The sequence below is a fragment of the Larus michahellis genome, chromosome 4 (assembly GCF_964199755.1).
Source record: "Larus michahellis chromosome 4, bLarMic1.1, whole genome shotgun sequence".
Taxonomy (NCBI): Eukaryota; Metazoa; Chordata; class Aves; order Charadriiformes; family Laridae; genus Larus; species Larus michahellis.
In genome coordinates, this window is record NC_133899.1 from 30,011,708 (window position 1) to 30,024,043 (window position 12,336).

General features: G+C 40.0%; 1 protein-coding gene across 2 annotated transcripts in view; it reads right to left on the reverse strand.

The window, feature by feature from the left end:
* The window catches only part of KCNH5 (potassium voltage-gated channel subfamily H member 5), a 176,372-nt gene that overhangs the window by 120,220 nt on the left and 43,816 nt on the right, over nt 1-12,336 (reverse strand). For both annotated transcript variants that reach the window (XM_074583717.1, XM_074583718.1), the window contains one exon: nt 9,886-10,278. In XM_074583717.1, the coding sequence (XP_074439818.1) occupies nt 9,886-10,278 (393 nt within the window). The remainder of the gene's footprint in view (nt 1-9,885; nt 10,279-12,336) is intronic.

The window sequence follows — 12,336 nt, forward strand, 5'->3', positions numbered from 1 at the left end:
TCTCTCCCCTCCCACTGAATACAAAGGAGCGGAAGCCTATCACTTACACAGCTTACGGGAGGAGAAATTAAACCCATCCTTAGAAATCTGGATAGCTCGGATCTGGGCAGCATCCAAACCTGTATTATGTTATTACAGAGATAGATATTACGGAGCACTGCCTCACAATGTGAGACTTATCTTTCTCGATATGAGCTTGGAGAATAAATGCTATTAATAACAGTAGGCTGAGATTTTCTGCAGATGCAATAGCAGGCTTATTTCTTCATTGAATAGCCAATTACTCCACAGAAAGTGATGCTGCACTACATTTGGTTCTGACTGATAGGATTTTGCAGAAGTCCCCATTGGCTTGAAGAAGGAATTGAATCAGTTCATTAAAAATGAACAATCACAAAGTAAACTGGACTGGGGTTCTTCATCTCAGAAGGGCAAGAGCTGGTAAATTATAAATGAGAGTATATTGAACTATAGACACTAATAAGTGAAGACAACTGGCTGTGAGAGATAGGAAAGCCACACGCATGGCAGCAGAGGACATCTGGAATATCCTTAGGTCAAAAGGTACAAAACATCCAGACATTGTACCTCAAAGAAGGGGAAAAACTTTTAAAGCCGGGCATCAGTTATAAATGTGTAAATAATCACCCAATGGAAGAAAACAGAAACAGAGAACTGACAGTATATAAGAAATAAAAAAATAATCAACAGAAAGCTACTCCTTAGAGGGTAAAAAGAATAGGGATAAAGCAAGAATTGCCGCATGTCAGGACAAACTCTTCCGTGTAGAGAACATTAAAACAAATACCCAAAGATTCTTCACATTCATAAATGAAAAAAAAGAACAACAAAAGTAATCAAGGTGCAATGAAGTAAAAATAATCCAGGCTTGGGCTAAAAATTAAATTAATTCTCAGCTTTAGTTTTCAAAGATGATGTTGATGTTTTCCAGAAGAGCCAATGCATCAAGGAGGAAGGAAATAAACACATACATTACCTGAACAAATATTAAGGGAAAGAGTAATTAGAAACATTGAGATAAATCAAAATGCAATCAGTGTAGCAATAGGCTTGCTAAGCTTAGGTTAGCTGGCATCCAGCCAGGATTTCCTGATAGCTTTCTCTGTTAACACACCTCATTTTCCAAACAAAAGAAATACAGTATTTCAGTAACACAAAGTGCAAAATTATTAGGAAACACAGAGAAAATGGACCACAATTGAGAGGTGTAAGGTGACTGAGGAACTTGTGAAAACAGAGACCATTAAAAGGAAACCTAGCAAGGGTTACAAGTGGCGACTCTCGGTGATTTCGTTGGTTTCTTAGAGAAGTAAGGAGAAAGATTATACGGTCACAAAATCTGCTGATGGCACACCTTTGGAATACACTGTCAGGGCAAAGAATAATGGGGTGGGAATAAAGGAAATTTTGATAAAGCTTAACAATACAGAGTTTTGGGGTATCCATTACCGGACAAATTAACAAAAAATTCTACAACTATTAAGATTTTTAGCTGAAGATTACTGAGAAAAAGAACTATTTGGATATATGGATTAATCCCATAGTGACTCAGAGCAATCAGCGGGTTACACTCACAGAAGAGGTTAATCCAGTTCCAGGATGGACCAGTTGAGTGTTTCCACCATCCAGAGGAAAAGCCAAACCCCAATTACAAAGCAAAGATGAATTCTCCGCCTGGAGTAATGCATACATCTCTGCCCTAAACATGTATTCAAACTTAACTGTGCAGAGAGAGGCAGCTGGAATGGCCAAGAAAATTTTCATAAAATTTCACAAATGAGGTTTCCAGACAAGATCAGTTTGCTTAGATTAAGAAAAGGGAAACAGGTGTGTTTATGCAGGGGAGTGGGGGGATAACTGTTCTTTCTAAGCACATTGAGGAGATAAACATGAGGGAAGGAAAAGAAATATTTAACCAAGGAGGCTGGCACAGGGACAAATAGGCAGACTGCAAATCAAGACAGATTGGCAGACACCGTGAGTTAAGGCGGATTTTGACCAGTTTATGGTAAGGATGATACGATGAACCTGCCCACCAAAGCTCAGTGACTCAAAAGGTTCCTGTGAGTTTTACCCCTGCTATTTTTTTCTGCTTTTATTTTTTTCCTTTGAAAAGTTGAAGTGAGGCAAATACAGTCTCAAGGGGACGGATGCATCTCACGTCAGCCTAAACCATACCGTGGAGAGGTCTGCATCTGAGCTAGTCACGCTAGCGTGTCATTACAGTCAATGGTGAGAAACAGACATTTTAGCGCAGGTGACTCTTCAGACCTGTTTTGGAGATGCATCTTAGAACATGAGGAGCTGTACTCTGAATGTGCCTGTATCTCCTTGAGGACTATGCCTGGCCCTGTGTTTCATCCGATGAATCCGGTGCTTAGTACATTTTGAAATACAGTCCAAATACTTTATTTAAAGAAGCATGGGCAAAACTTTCATTACCTTTCCCACACCAGAAGTAATTATACACAAAAAAAATTCACCCAAACGAATCACTTGGCTGATTCCGTAAAGTCAAGGTATAGCTCAGCATTTGGCATTGAAGCAGTGAAAAACGCACCATTTTTGTAAACCTTGGGCAATCTTCACCGAGCAGTTGTTACATGATGGTACACAATGTAAAAGAAAACAAAGTGCCTACAGATTTTAGGAGAAACTGAAATGATGAGTCTTGCCAACACGAGCAAGTGAGCCTGCAGGCACATATCCAGAAGATACAGTGCAGGAAAAGTATCCAGGAGGACGTATAGGCTGTCTGAAATTTAACCAGCAAATCATTCCCAAAAGAAATTTTTGAGCTTAGCTACTTAAATAGAGCTTAGCTCTAAAATCCCTGGTTAGCTTCTTAATGCGTCTTTACTGGGGTTAATGTTAAAATAAATCTTCCAACATATCTCAGAAACCCTTCTTTTTAGGTAAACAATTAACTAATAAAGTAGCATGGTTACAAATCCAAATGCTGGAATAAGAAAAATAAAAAAGCAGCATTGCTGATTTATCACTGCTTTAGGAACTGAATTTAGGGTTGCATTCAATTATGTAAATCAACATGGGAGTAGGGGGCTTTGCTTCTGCGCAAGCTATCTAGATCCTGGGTCCAGATACAAGCATAGCCCATACAATACTTGACCCTGCAACACCGGTAGCAATGGGAGTAGTGACTGCAGCGAGCACAAAATTGAGTCCTTACAACAGAATGAAAGCAAGTAGGTTTTCTCATACAGTCTCTGAAAGCACCTCCAAATTTATTGCGTGAGATTTATCTTTTTTTTCCAGGAGGATGGGGGAACTTTTCTTTTTTTTCCCCCCTAACACAAATGTCAATAAGCTATAACATTATAAATAAACTTCAAGTGAATTGTTTATGGCACAACTACACAATGCAATACGTTTCAAAGAGTGAATAACTGAGGCTATAAAAAGAAGGGCAATTTCAAAATATTTCTTCTAGACTCAAGTTAAAGGAAATGTGGCGTCTTGCACTATTTATTTGTTAGTGCATCAGTGTGCCCAACTGGGGAAAAAAGAGGATGATATGATAAAATCTGATAATTTTCACTTACTTAGGGAAGGTGGATGGAGGATGAAATGGGAAGGAGAGGAAGGTCTGTCACGTCGGTTGGGATAGCCTCTGAGCAGGATACTGAATTTAGCTGATATTTAATGCCAGCAACAGACTACACATTCCCTATGCTAATATAGGAATGAAAAAAAGAATATCTGGAGCGAGTAACCTGAGTTGCAATGCTTCTACAAGTATTTCTGGAACTACACATACACCTGACGCCAAGGGGTAGACGTAACACCAACCCAGTCTTGAAGAAAATAGACTCACACCAAGTTACACGGCTGCCTTGCTAGTAAAACGTTGCTAATTTTGATGTTAGCCATGCAGTTCGTTTCACCAGGGCTGTACCTTGGCTCCATTTTGTGCAGAGCAACTGCCCAACCCTAAGCCTGCGACTCTTTTCCTCCCATTGACGGCTGACTACAGCCATCTCAATAACGTGGATTTGCGATACTCCCATCAACGTTATGTCAGTGAGCATCTGACCGGATTATTTCAATTGCCTCGTCTCCTTTGTAAGCCTTCCCCTCCTTTGTGAGCAAAGGGATCAGGCAGGACTCAAGCTTCTCTTTCACGGGAAGCTCCACACACAATTTGCCCCAACTGGACTTTGCATCACTTAATGCGGCTCTGACTAAAGATTTGATTTAAATGGCTTGTGCCCAACATCTGCTTCCCAGTAACATATACAGGACATCTAAAAAAAAAAAAAGGGGGGGCAAGGGGAAAGACAGACCACTGAGACCTATAATTAAAGTTCCGTATGCCATAATCCGCATCAGAGCGGTGCAGCACAAGGCTACCAGGTCACATCCATCTCATGGGATGACCCTGCCTGCCCTGCCACCACCCTGTGCATCGACTCTGGTTCAGGCCCATCCTTCACAAGTTGCCCCTCACATCAAGATGACGTTAATGTGTCTCCACGAGGGAACCTGCAGAAATATCCCAGGCCTTGTATAGCATTAAAAAAGCTGGCAATTAAACACTGGCAGAATTTGAATAAAACCTTAGCTTGAATAAAAGCTAAGAGAGTTATCTGCAGCTAAGTGCAATAAGGGTGAATAAGTGACAGGGGTGAATATGGTCGACGATCTATATAATATACGCTTAAGGTGGATACATTTATATTTGTAGACTGTAACCAGGCCATTGTATTATTATATTGCAGTTTTCTGCACACTACAACAGGATGACAATATTCTTCACATTTAATTGCCTTCCAACTGCATAACAAAGGGGAAAATGCCAGGTCCCAGGCCTAGCGCTTCTGTCGTTATGTTGCTAGGAGTTTTCATCACAGTTTAACACTTGGCTGCAGCAGGGATTTAGTTCTGGGAATTATTTTCTCCATGTCAGCCACCTAGATTAAAGAAAGGTAGCTAGCCATAAAATATTTCAGAGTCAAAGCCGCATTCTTGAAACACACCAATTTATCTTCACCTTGCATAAGACACTCAGACTGGGGTCCCTAAAACCCTTCTTCAAATATCTCTCATAAAGGGAATGTTTGCAGTAAAGCACCGCAGCTGGGAATATGGCTAAACTAGTTGTATCAGCTTTTATTTGCTTTCAATTTACAGACGTCGCTATTTTAGTTGCTATTAATTGCAATAATGCAAAAACTTTCTGCCACTACTAAAAGAGATCGATAATAGTAATTAAAAGATTACAATTACAAGGATTCCATGCCTTAATATGTCCTGCACAGATCCCTAAATTTTAAAGGCCACTGGGTCATGTAGTCTTACATTATTAAACAATAGACATAGAACTTCAGAGTTTTCTGTCATTTAAATTTACCTGCTTTCACTTCCAGCCATTGGCTCATGAAAACTAATTTTTGCAGAAAGGATGATCTTTTATACAACTCATTTGAAAACCATCTATTTGGCTATCTGTATGTACTATCCTGACATCTGGTCCCACTCTTACATGGCAATACGGGCCATATCATTTTAGGGCCATGTTTCTGGCAGAGATGAGATCAAGCTTCTAGGTTTTGTTTCATTACAAACTCAGAAATTCACGTATCTCAGTGAAAAATCCCAGAAAAGAAAAAAAAAAAAAAAAAAAGACACCAGTATTTCTCTAAATAGTCAAACAGAGCCCTCAGCAGCCCTGTATCAGCATGCCTGTACCTGAGTGTGGGTACCTGAGGTCCTTCCAGCTCCAGGTACTCTCCCAATTGCATGGCTCCATGTGGAGACAAGAGCCAAGCACCTGCACAACATCCTGGTTTCCCTGGGATGTAAATCCGTGCATTTGGTCCCAAAGGGAGTTGTAGAATGGTTTGACCATATCTGAACAAGCAATGAGATCAGCGTCCCCAGGCACACTGTAAACCCATCTGCTGACAATTTCAGCCCAGTGTGACTCTGATAATGGTGTACTTATATGGAATCAAGGGTTACCCATGCTACAAACAACCTTTTGGTAGCCCAGACGGACAGAGGTTGGATATTTACCTCTCTCTAGTAGGCAGAACACATACAAAGGCTAAGCCTTAAGGTAACATAATTCTCTAGCTTCAAAAGTAGGGAGTCATGATTTTAGAAAAACAAGTGACAGTGCATACACTAATGGAAAAAGTTGTTACATACAGCTAAGTACTCAGGGAAAAAATTAGAATCACTACAAGTGACATGGAACTCTTAAGATAAAAATCAAACTTACAGCCTAATAACAATAGGAACTTCAGGTGACCAAAATCTTTGGGATCCAAACACTGTATCTCCCATTACTCCAAACTTTTTTTCTTTTTTTTTTTTAATCTAAAAGAAGAGATAGACAGACATGTACTTTTGGACTAAATCTTAAGTTGTAGAGAACTCTTCTACTTTAAAAAAGAATAAATCAACCTCGTTTCAGAGACTGTGAGCATGAAAGGTCTTCTGTATGGCTTTGGTTTAGCCATAATCTATTCAGTGCAAGTAATGCTTCCCAATTAGAAAAGATGCCATGCATTTTTCTGATTTCTAGGACTATCATCCTACCAATTTTCTTAAATAAAGTACCTATCCCACTAAGGATTCCACTTTCCTCTCTCTCAGTTCATTTTTCTCTGGCCCATTTTACCTTGTTTTCCTACCCTTTCAATACCACTTAGCCACTTAATTCCTCATCCATCACATCAATTTAGATCACTCTCTGCTGTGCAAGGTATATGTCTCTCTCTCATTATCTTACCTTTCCCCCTCCTCGTCATACATCAAAATCCCCCTGGGCTGACTGTAACAGCTTGGCACTGTAACTCCAGACATGGAAACCTACACCTCTAATTCTGCCTCAAATCATCTTAATCCTCCCCAATTCTCAACATATGTGTCATAATCCTTTTCATCATATCCTTCTACTGAGGCTCTACATCAACCCAACAACAAAATAACTTTGATTTGCGATCATGTTTGCCTCGGGTGGGAATTTCACAAGACTCCAGCCTCGGCCTAATATTGTCCATGATGGAAATGACACTGTTCCTACTCCGGCCAAGACTGACTGCATTTGAAGAACTCCAACCCTCAGTGAGAAAACTCACATTTCCTTTTCCCAAATCGCTTTTTTTTTAATCTTTCGATTTATCTCCTTAATTCTGACATTATAAAGTAGCACTCAAGTGCATTAAGGCATCTTATACAATGACTCAGCAGCCTCTGCATGAGAACCTTCAAGCACCTATATCACATACAGTAGTCTACATCTACAAGAGAGAGACACAAACTACACTTCCTTGGCTGTATCCTTCTTTCTGCATGGAAGACCTGCCCATAGGGAGGAAAAGAAACTGCCTGCAATTGTGTCTCCCTCTACTTTAGCTCCTTAACAACTGACAAAAGTGCATTTGATGTGGAAAAGGAGGGATGGAGGAGGGACACAAAAGGGAAATTTGGAAAGTAATTTTTACTCATCTGGCTTTTAGCACTATTCACTCTGATTTGGGTCCATGCTTGGCCACCAGACCAAGAACTTAAATAACACCAGGACCTGCCCCAAGGTCTTAACCCCTAAGCTCTGTTTTTCTGTTAACTTCTTCTGAAATGCCACAATCACCAACTTCAATGCTAAAGACAAACGCCCTTATCCAATACCCATGGCCAAGACAAAGAGCTAAAACCTACCAAAATTAAGAGCTAAAAGAACTCTTCTCTCTCCTACTTGCCTTAAGAAGGAAACACTCACCTTCTAATGAAAAATACTCTCCTTTTAATCAATCAGAATATTTCTTCCAAATTAAGCATATCGTTTTACTTATTCTTTACCTATGAACAGTGTTTGATCACACTGCTGTTAGCAGTCCAAAAAGTTAAATCCCAGAAAAGAAGTACCAGTTAAAATAAATGTTAAGAACCAAATGAAGATAAAGAGCATTAATAACTACAACCAAACAGAATATATCGACCATCTCAAAAAACTTAGCTGTCACAAATGAAGACATATCAAACAACAACAACAACCACAAATCTCCCCTGAAATACAGAGAAAAGGGAAAGCATAGAGCCAAGGAAGAAAGAATGACTGTTTACACACCTGTTTTCAAAATCACTTCAATTCTTTTCAGGCACTAGGGAAAACCGCGTTTGGAGGGGCATGAAATCAAGTACATCAGCAGTTATATTCCAATGTCTGCTGGAGGCTCCAGGGCCGTAACATACCATTTCACGAGAAAGAAATGTTACTGTTGCTTCTCTTATTAAAAAAGGAGTTGATATTTCATTTGTTTGGAGGAAAATGATAGCAGATCTAGGATCGCTGGAGCTCATGATACCTTGCTATATTTATTACATCTTGGTTAAAGTTTGCCACTTTAAGTGTGCCCCAATTATAATGCACTATGCCATTGATTCTTTTCACTGTCAAAAATATTGCAAATGGTTTATTTCCCATCTGTATGATAGAGAAAGAGGTTAAATCTGTAATCATTTAAATCTGTGCTGCTTGGGCACAGAAATTTTCTGTTTGTTTTACATATTAAAGCACAAAAATATGAAGATAACGCTGCATTTTTATAAAAATCAGGTTCCGCTTAGTCTGAAATTGCTTCTCTTAAAAATCTGTATTGTATTTACAACCTTGATAATACCACCTCCTTACACAGCCTGACTCCACAACCTGCTTCCAGACGGGCAACCCTCATATGATCTTGAATTTAAGCTGCAAGTATTATCACTTCTGTCACATTTGCTATAAATAAAATGGAACAATGTCAAAAAATGGTACTGGGCACAGAGACAAGGATGGAATTTTAAGGGAGCTCTACAAAATCTGTACCAAAGTCTGTATTAAAAAGTAAGAATGTAGATTTTATATAGTGAGGATCTATAACTGCAGAATTTGAGAATTTATAAAAAAAAAAAAAACAACCACCAAACTACGCTCAAAGTTGTTCTAGGAAAAAACTGTTAAAATGTTTAAAAATGAACAGAGGTTTTTTCATCTGCCTGTGGCCCTGAAGATAAAAGGCTCTAGTAAAAAAATAAAACAAGTCCTAATGCCATTATAGTTGCATTTTAATAACAAATTTTCTCTACACTGACTTGTGCGTGCATTATTTGTCGTAGTTATTGCTTGTCTTCTCTATTATCTTAGCCTGCAAGCTCAATTTCGTAAATGTTAATACATTTAGCAGTTAAAAAGCTCTAATTCAGTGTCCATTTAAGATATTTATGTTCTATCTCCTCAAACCGTTCCTAAAATTCCAGCAGTAGCACAAGAACTGTTTAAAAAAACGGAGATTAATCTCCCTCTCAATCAGACATTTAAAAAGACATCACACCAAAAAAAAAAAAAAAAGTAATCCTAGGGCAGGATTTTAAAAATGCTTATTGAGAGGCATTCTCTACTTTCAGATAAATCAGTAGCAAATTTGCCACCAGCTTCAGCCAGAGCAGATAGAGAGTTTTGATTATTTATGTCAGGCCATACTACTCTGCCCCGCAATGGGTTAGGACTGCTTGAAGGCAATCACTGGATCTGAGCTGGAAAGCGAGGCTGTGGCAGGGAGACATCCCAAATGGTCCAATTTGACATGGACGTGTAACAATGCTTTTGGATGATGAGCAAGTGATTCTAAAACCCACATCCATTAATGTACATATCCAGACATGGTACTGAAGTCATAAGACACCTCTTCTCCAACACGGGAACGCCACATACATGAAGCCCAGCAGTTTAAGGCCTTCCCTGTGTATTTGCACACAGCTTCAGTTGCCTCTTATTGCTGCCAGATGCCTGGGAGCATGCTCCTAAATGAATTCCTAATCAAAACAATCCTTTTGAGGCCGACTACAATCACTTACCTCATCCACATTCTCAAAGGCATTGATGATGTCATACGGTAAACAGGACAGAAGATCAATCACAAACCACGTTTTCAGGTAGTTCATCCTTATGAGTTTGGGATCAGATATAACCTCACCACCAGGGCCAACAAAGGTTGTATGAAAGTTCAAAACAATGTCAACCAGAAAAATAACGTCCACGACACTGTCCAGCACAAGCCAGGCAATGTTGTTCTGTTTTGTCTTGAAGGAGACATTATATGGAACCATAATTGCTGTGTAGAAGGTTAGAATTAAGATGACCCAGTCCCAAGTGGTCTTAAAAGCACAATAGTGTAGTATAATGTGTGGTGGAGTCTTTGGAGCTTCTTGCTTGTACTGAGGAAGAATATCAGATCCCAGCTGGAGAACCTGCAAAAAAGCAGATGTTATGGTTTTCAGTTAATATGATCCAATAAGGGGTCTTACGGATTTCTGTAAGGAGCAGCACAAAGACAGGACTGTGTTCATGGGACACTGCAAGTCAACCCACAGTTTCTAAATTATCTGATTTATTAAGAATGTGTGGAGGCAGCTACCACTCAATGAATAGGAGCGGCAGAGAATCTAAGGATATTCTTGCAAAAGGGTGATCTTTGCAGATGGACTGAGGTGAAACCATGCCAATAGCAAGGGCAGGGAGGCTCCATAAACAGGTTGTGGTTACTGCCACACCAGTTTATGCTCTGCAATTATGAACATGAGTATTCATTCATATTTGGAAGTGTTTCAAGACTAATCCTTCATGCCTGACCTCTTTTTTAAACCACCGTTGAGCAAGGACAATACCCTATGAAAGGTAAACCAGACTTCAGCCTTGGTGGCTGACCTCCTAAAATGAAGCATTGCATGCACAATTTCTCCCCTAACACCCTGGCAGTATCACGCTTCTTTCTCATTTTCCTCCAAAAGTTGCTGCTCTCACAAGCTCAATATCACTAGTGGGTTCTCTTTTATTTCTTGTAATTACTTTTCTTTTCTTTTTTGCATATGACTATAATCTTCTGCATGCGCACTTTTGTAAAATGTGAAACTGGAAGCATTGCAAATGTCACTTAAGACATTCCTCCCAGCTAATCTAATTACCTCTTATCTTGGTCCAACACAAGAAACAAAAGCACAAAGGAACGCACAGCGTGGCAATATAATGCACTGACAACTGAGAGAGTCATGTGTATTTTGGAACTAATAACACCTTTTACATTTGGGGATCTCAAGTCTGTATGGGATAAAATAAATAATTCCAGCAACTTTAAAACTCATTTCAGCCCTACACCTGTCCCATATTGGAGCTGATGCACCATATTTGCAGGGACAGTTGGATTGCAAGTAGCAGTCCCGTATGTGTAAAAATGATCAAACGCAGGATGCTTCCTCAATGAAGAGGAGTAAATGGCTCTGAATAAACAGCACAACAAATAAGAATACGAACTCAAGTACTCAAGTAACGGATTCTCCATTAATTCTTTGCAGTCTTATTTTTAATAAGAGAAAGCTGTTGCTGCGATCAGACAGTAAGAGTCTGGCTCTACTGAAAATCTGTTCTTCAGAAATCACCAAGGGACAACCACAGCAGCCTCTCTCACCCTGTGTTGATGGATGTGGCTTCCCAACATGTCTAATCTGGCCCAATGTCAGGCTGTACTCTGATGGGATACAAACCTGCTTCTGCCTACCTGTTCCCAGCCTCCCTAAGGTCAGATTTAGCAATCACGACCTGTAAGGGAAGTCAGTTAAACCGATAAGGTGAAAAACTAACTTATTGTTACATTAGTTAGCCATTTGTTTTCTACAGAGTCAGCTGAGTTGCATAAATCTATCCTGTGACCATAAAACCACTAGACTCCACTACACAGGCAGCAGTGAAAGTGCATCGGAGACCTCCAGGAGACCATGGCTGCTAAGAGCCTGGAATCATACCAGCTTCAGTGTAACACAAAGCCATGTGTTGAGCTGCAGCTGAACAGCAACACGCACCAAGCGGTGTGGCCCCAATGGCACTCATGAGAGACCCTCACAGATGCCAACCCCCTGGTGAGACCCATAAAAATATCAGCCTCCAGGTGTTCCTTCCCCTGGGACCAGGACAAGACTCACTAACAGCACTCCTGTAACCACCCAATGGGCAAGGTTCATCTAGCCACTGTGTCACACTGAACTCGCTGGTGGAACCATGGGTCCTTCCCTGGAATAAATGCAATAATCGATACATTCTGTTTTTTTCACAGCAGCCTCTGTGAAAATCCATGAAACTTACTCAATGCCAAAATCGTTCCCTCCATTTAACACACCATTTTGTCTTTGACAATCTGGTTGTTATCTCTTTGGATTCATCTGTGGTCAACACTTTACTGTCATGATAAATCAGGACTGGGACTTCTTTCCTTGGTTTCTCCAGACCTACTTGTTCCCTGCCTTGCTCACTGGGGC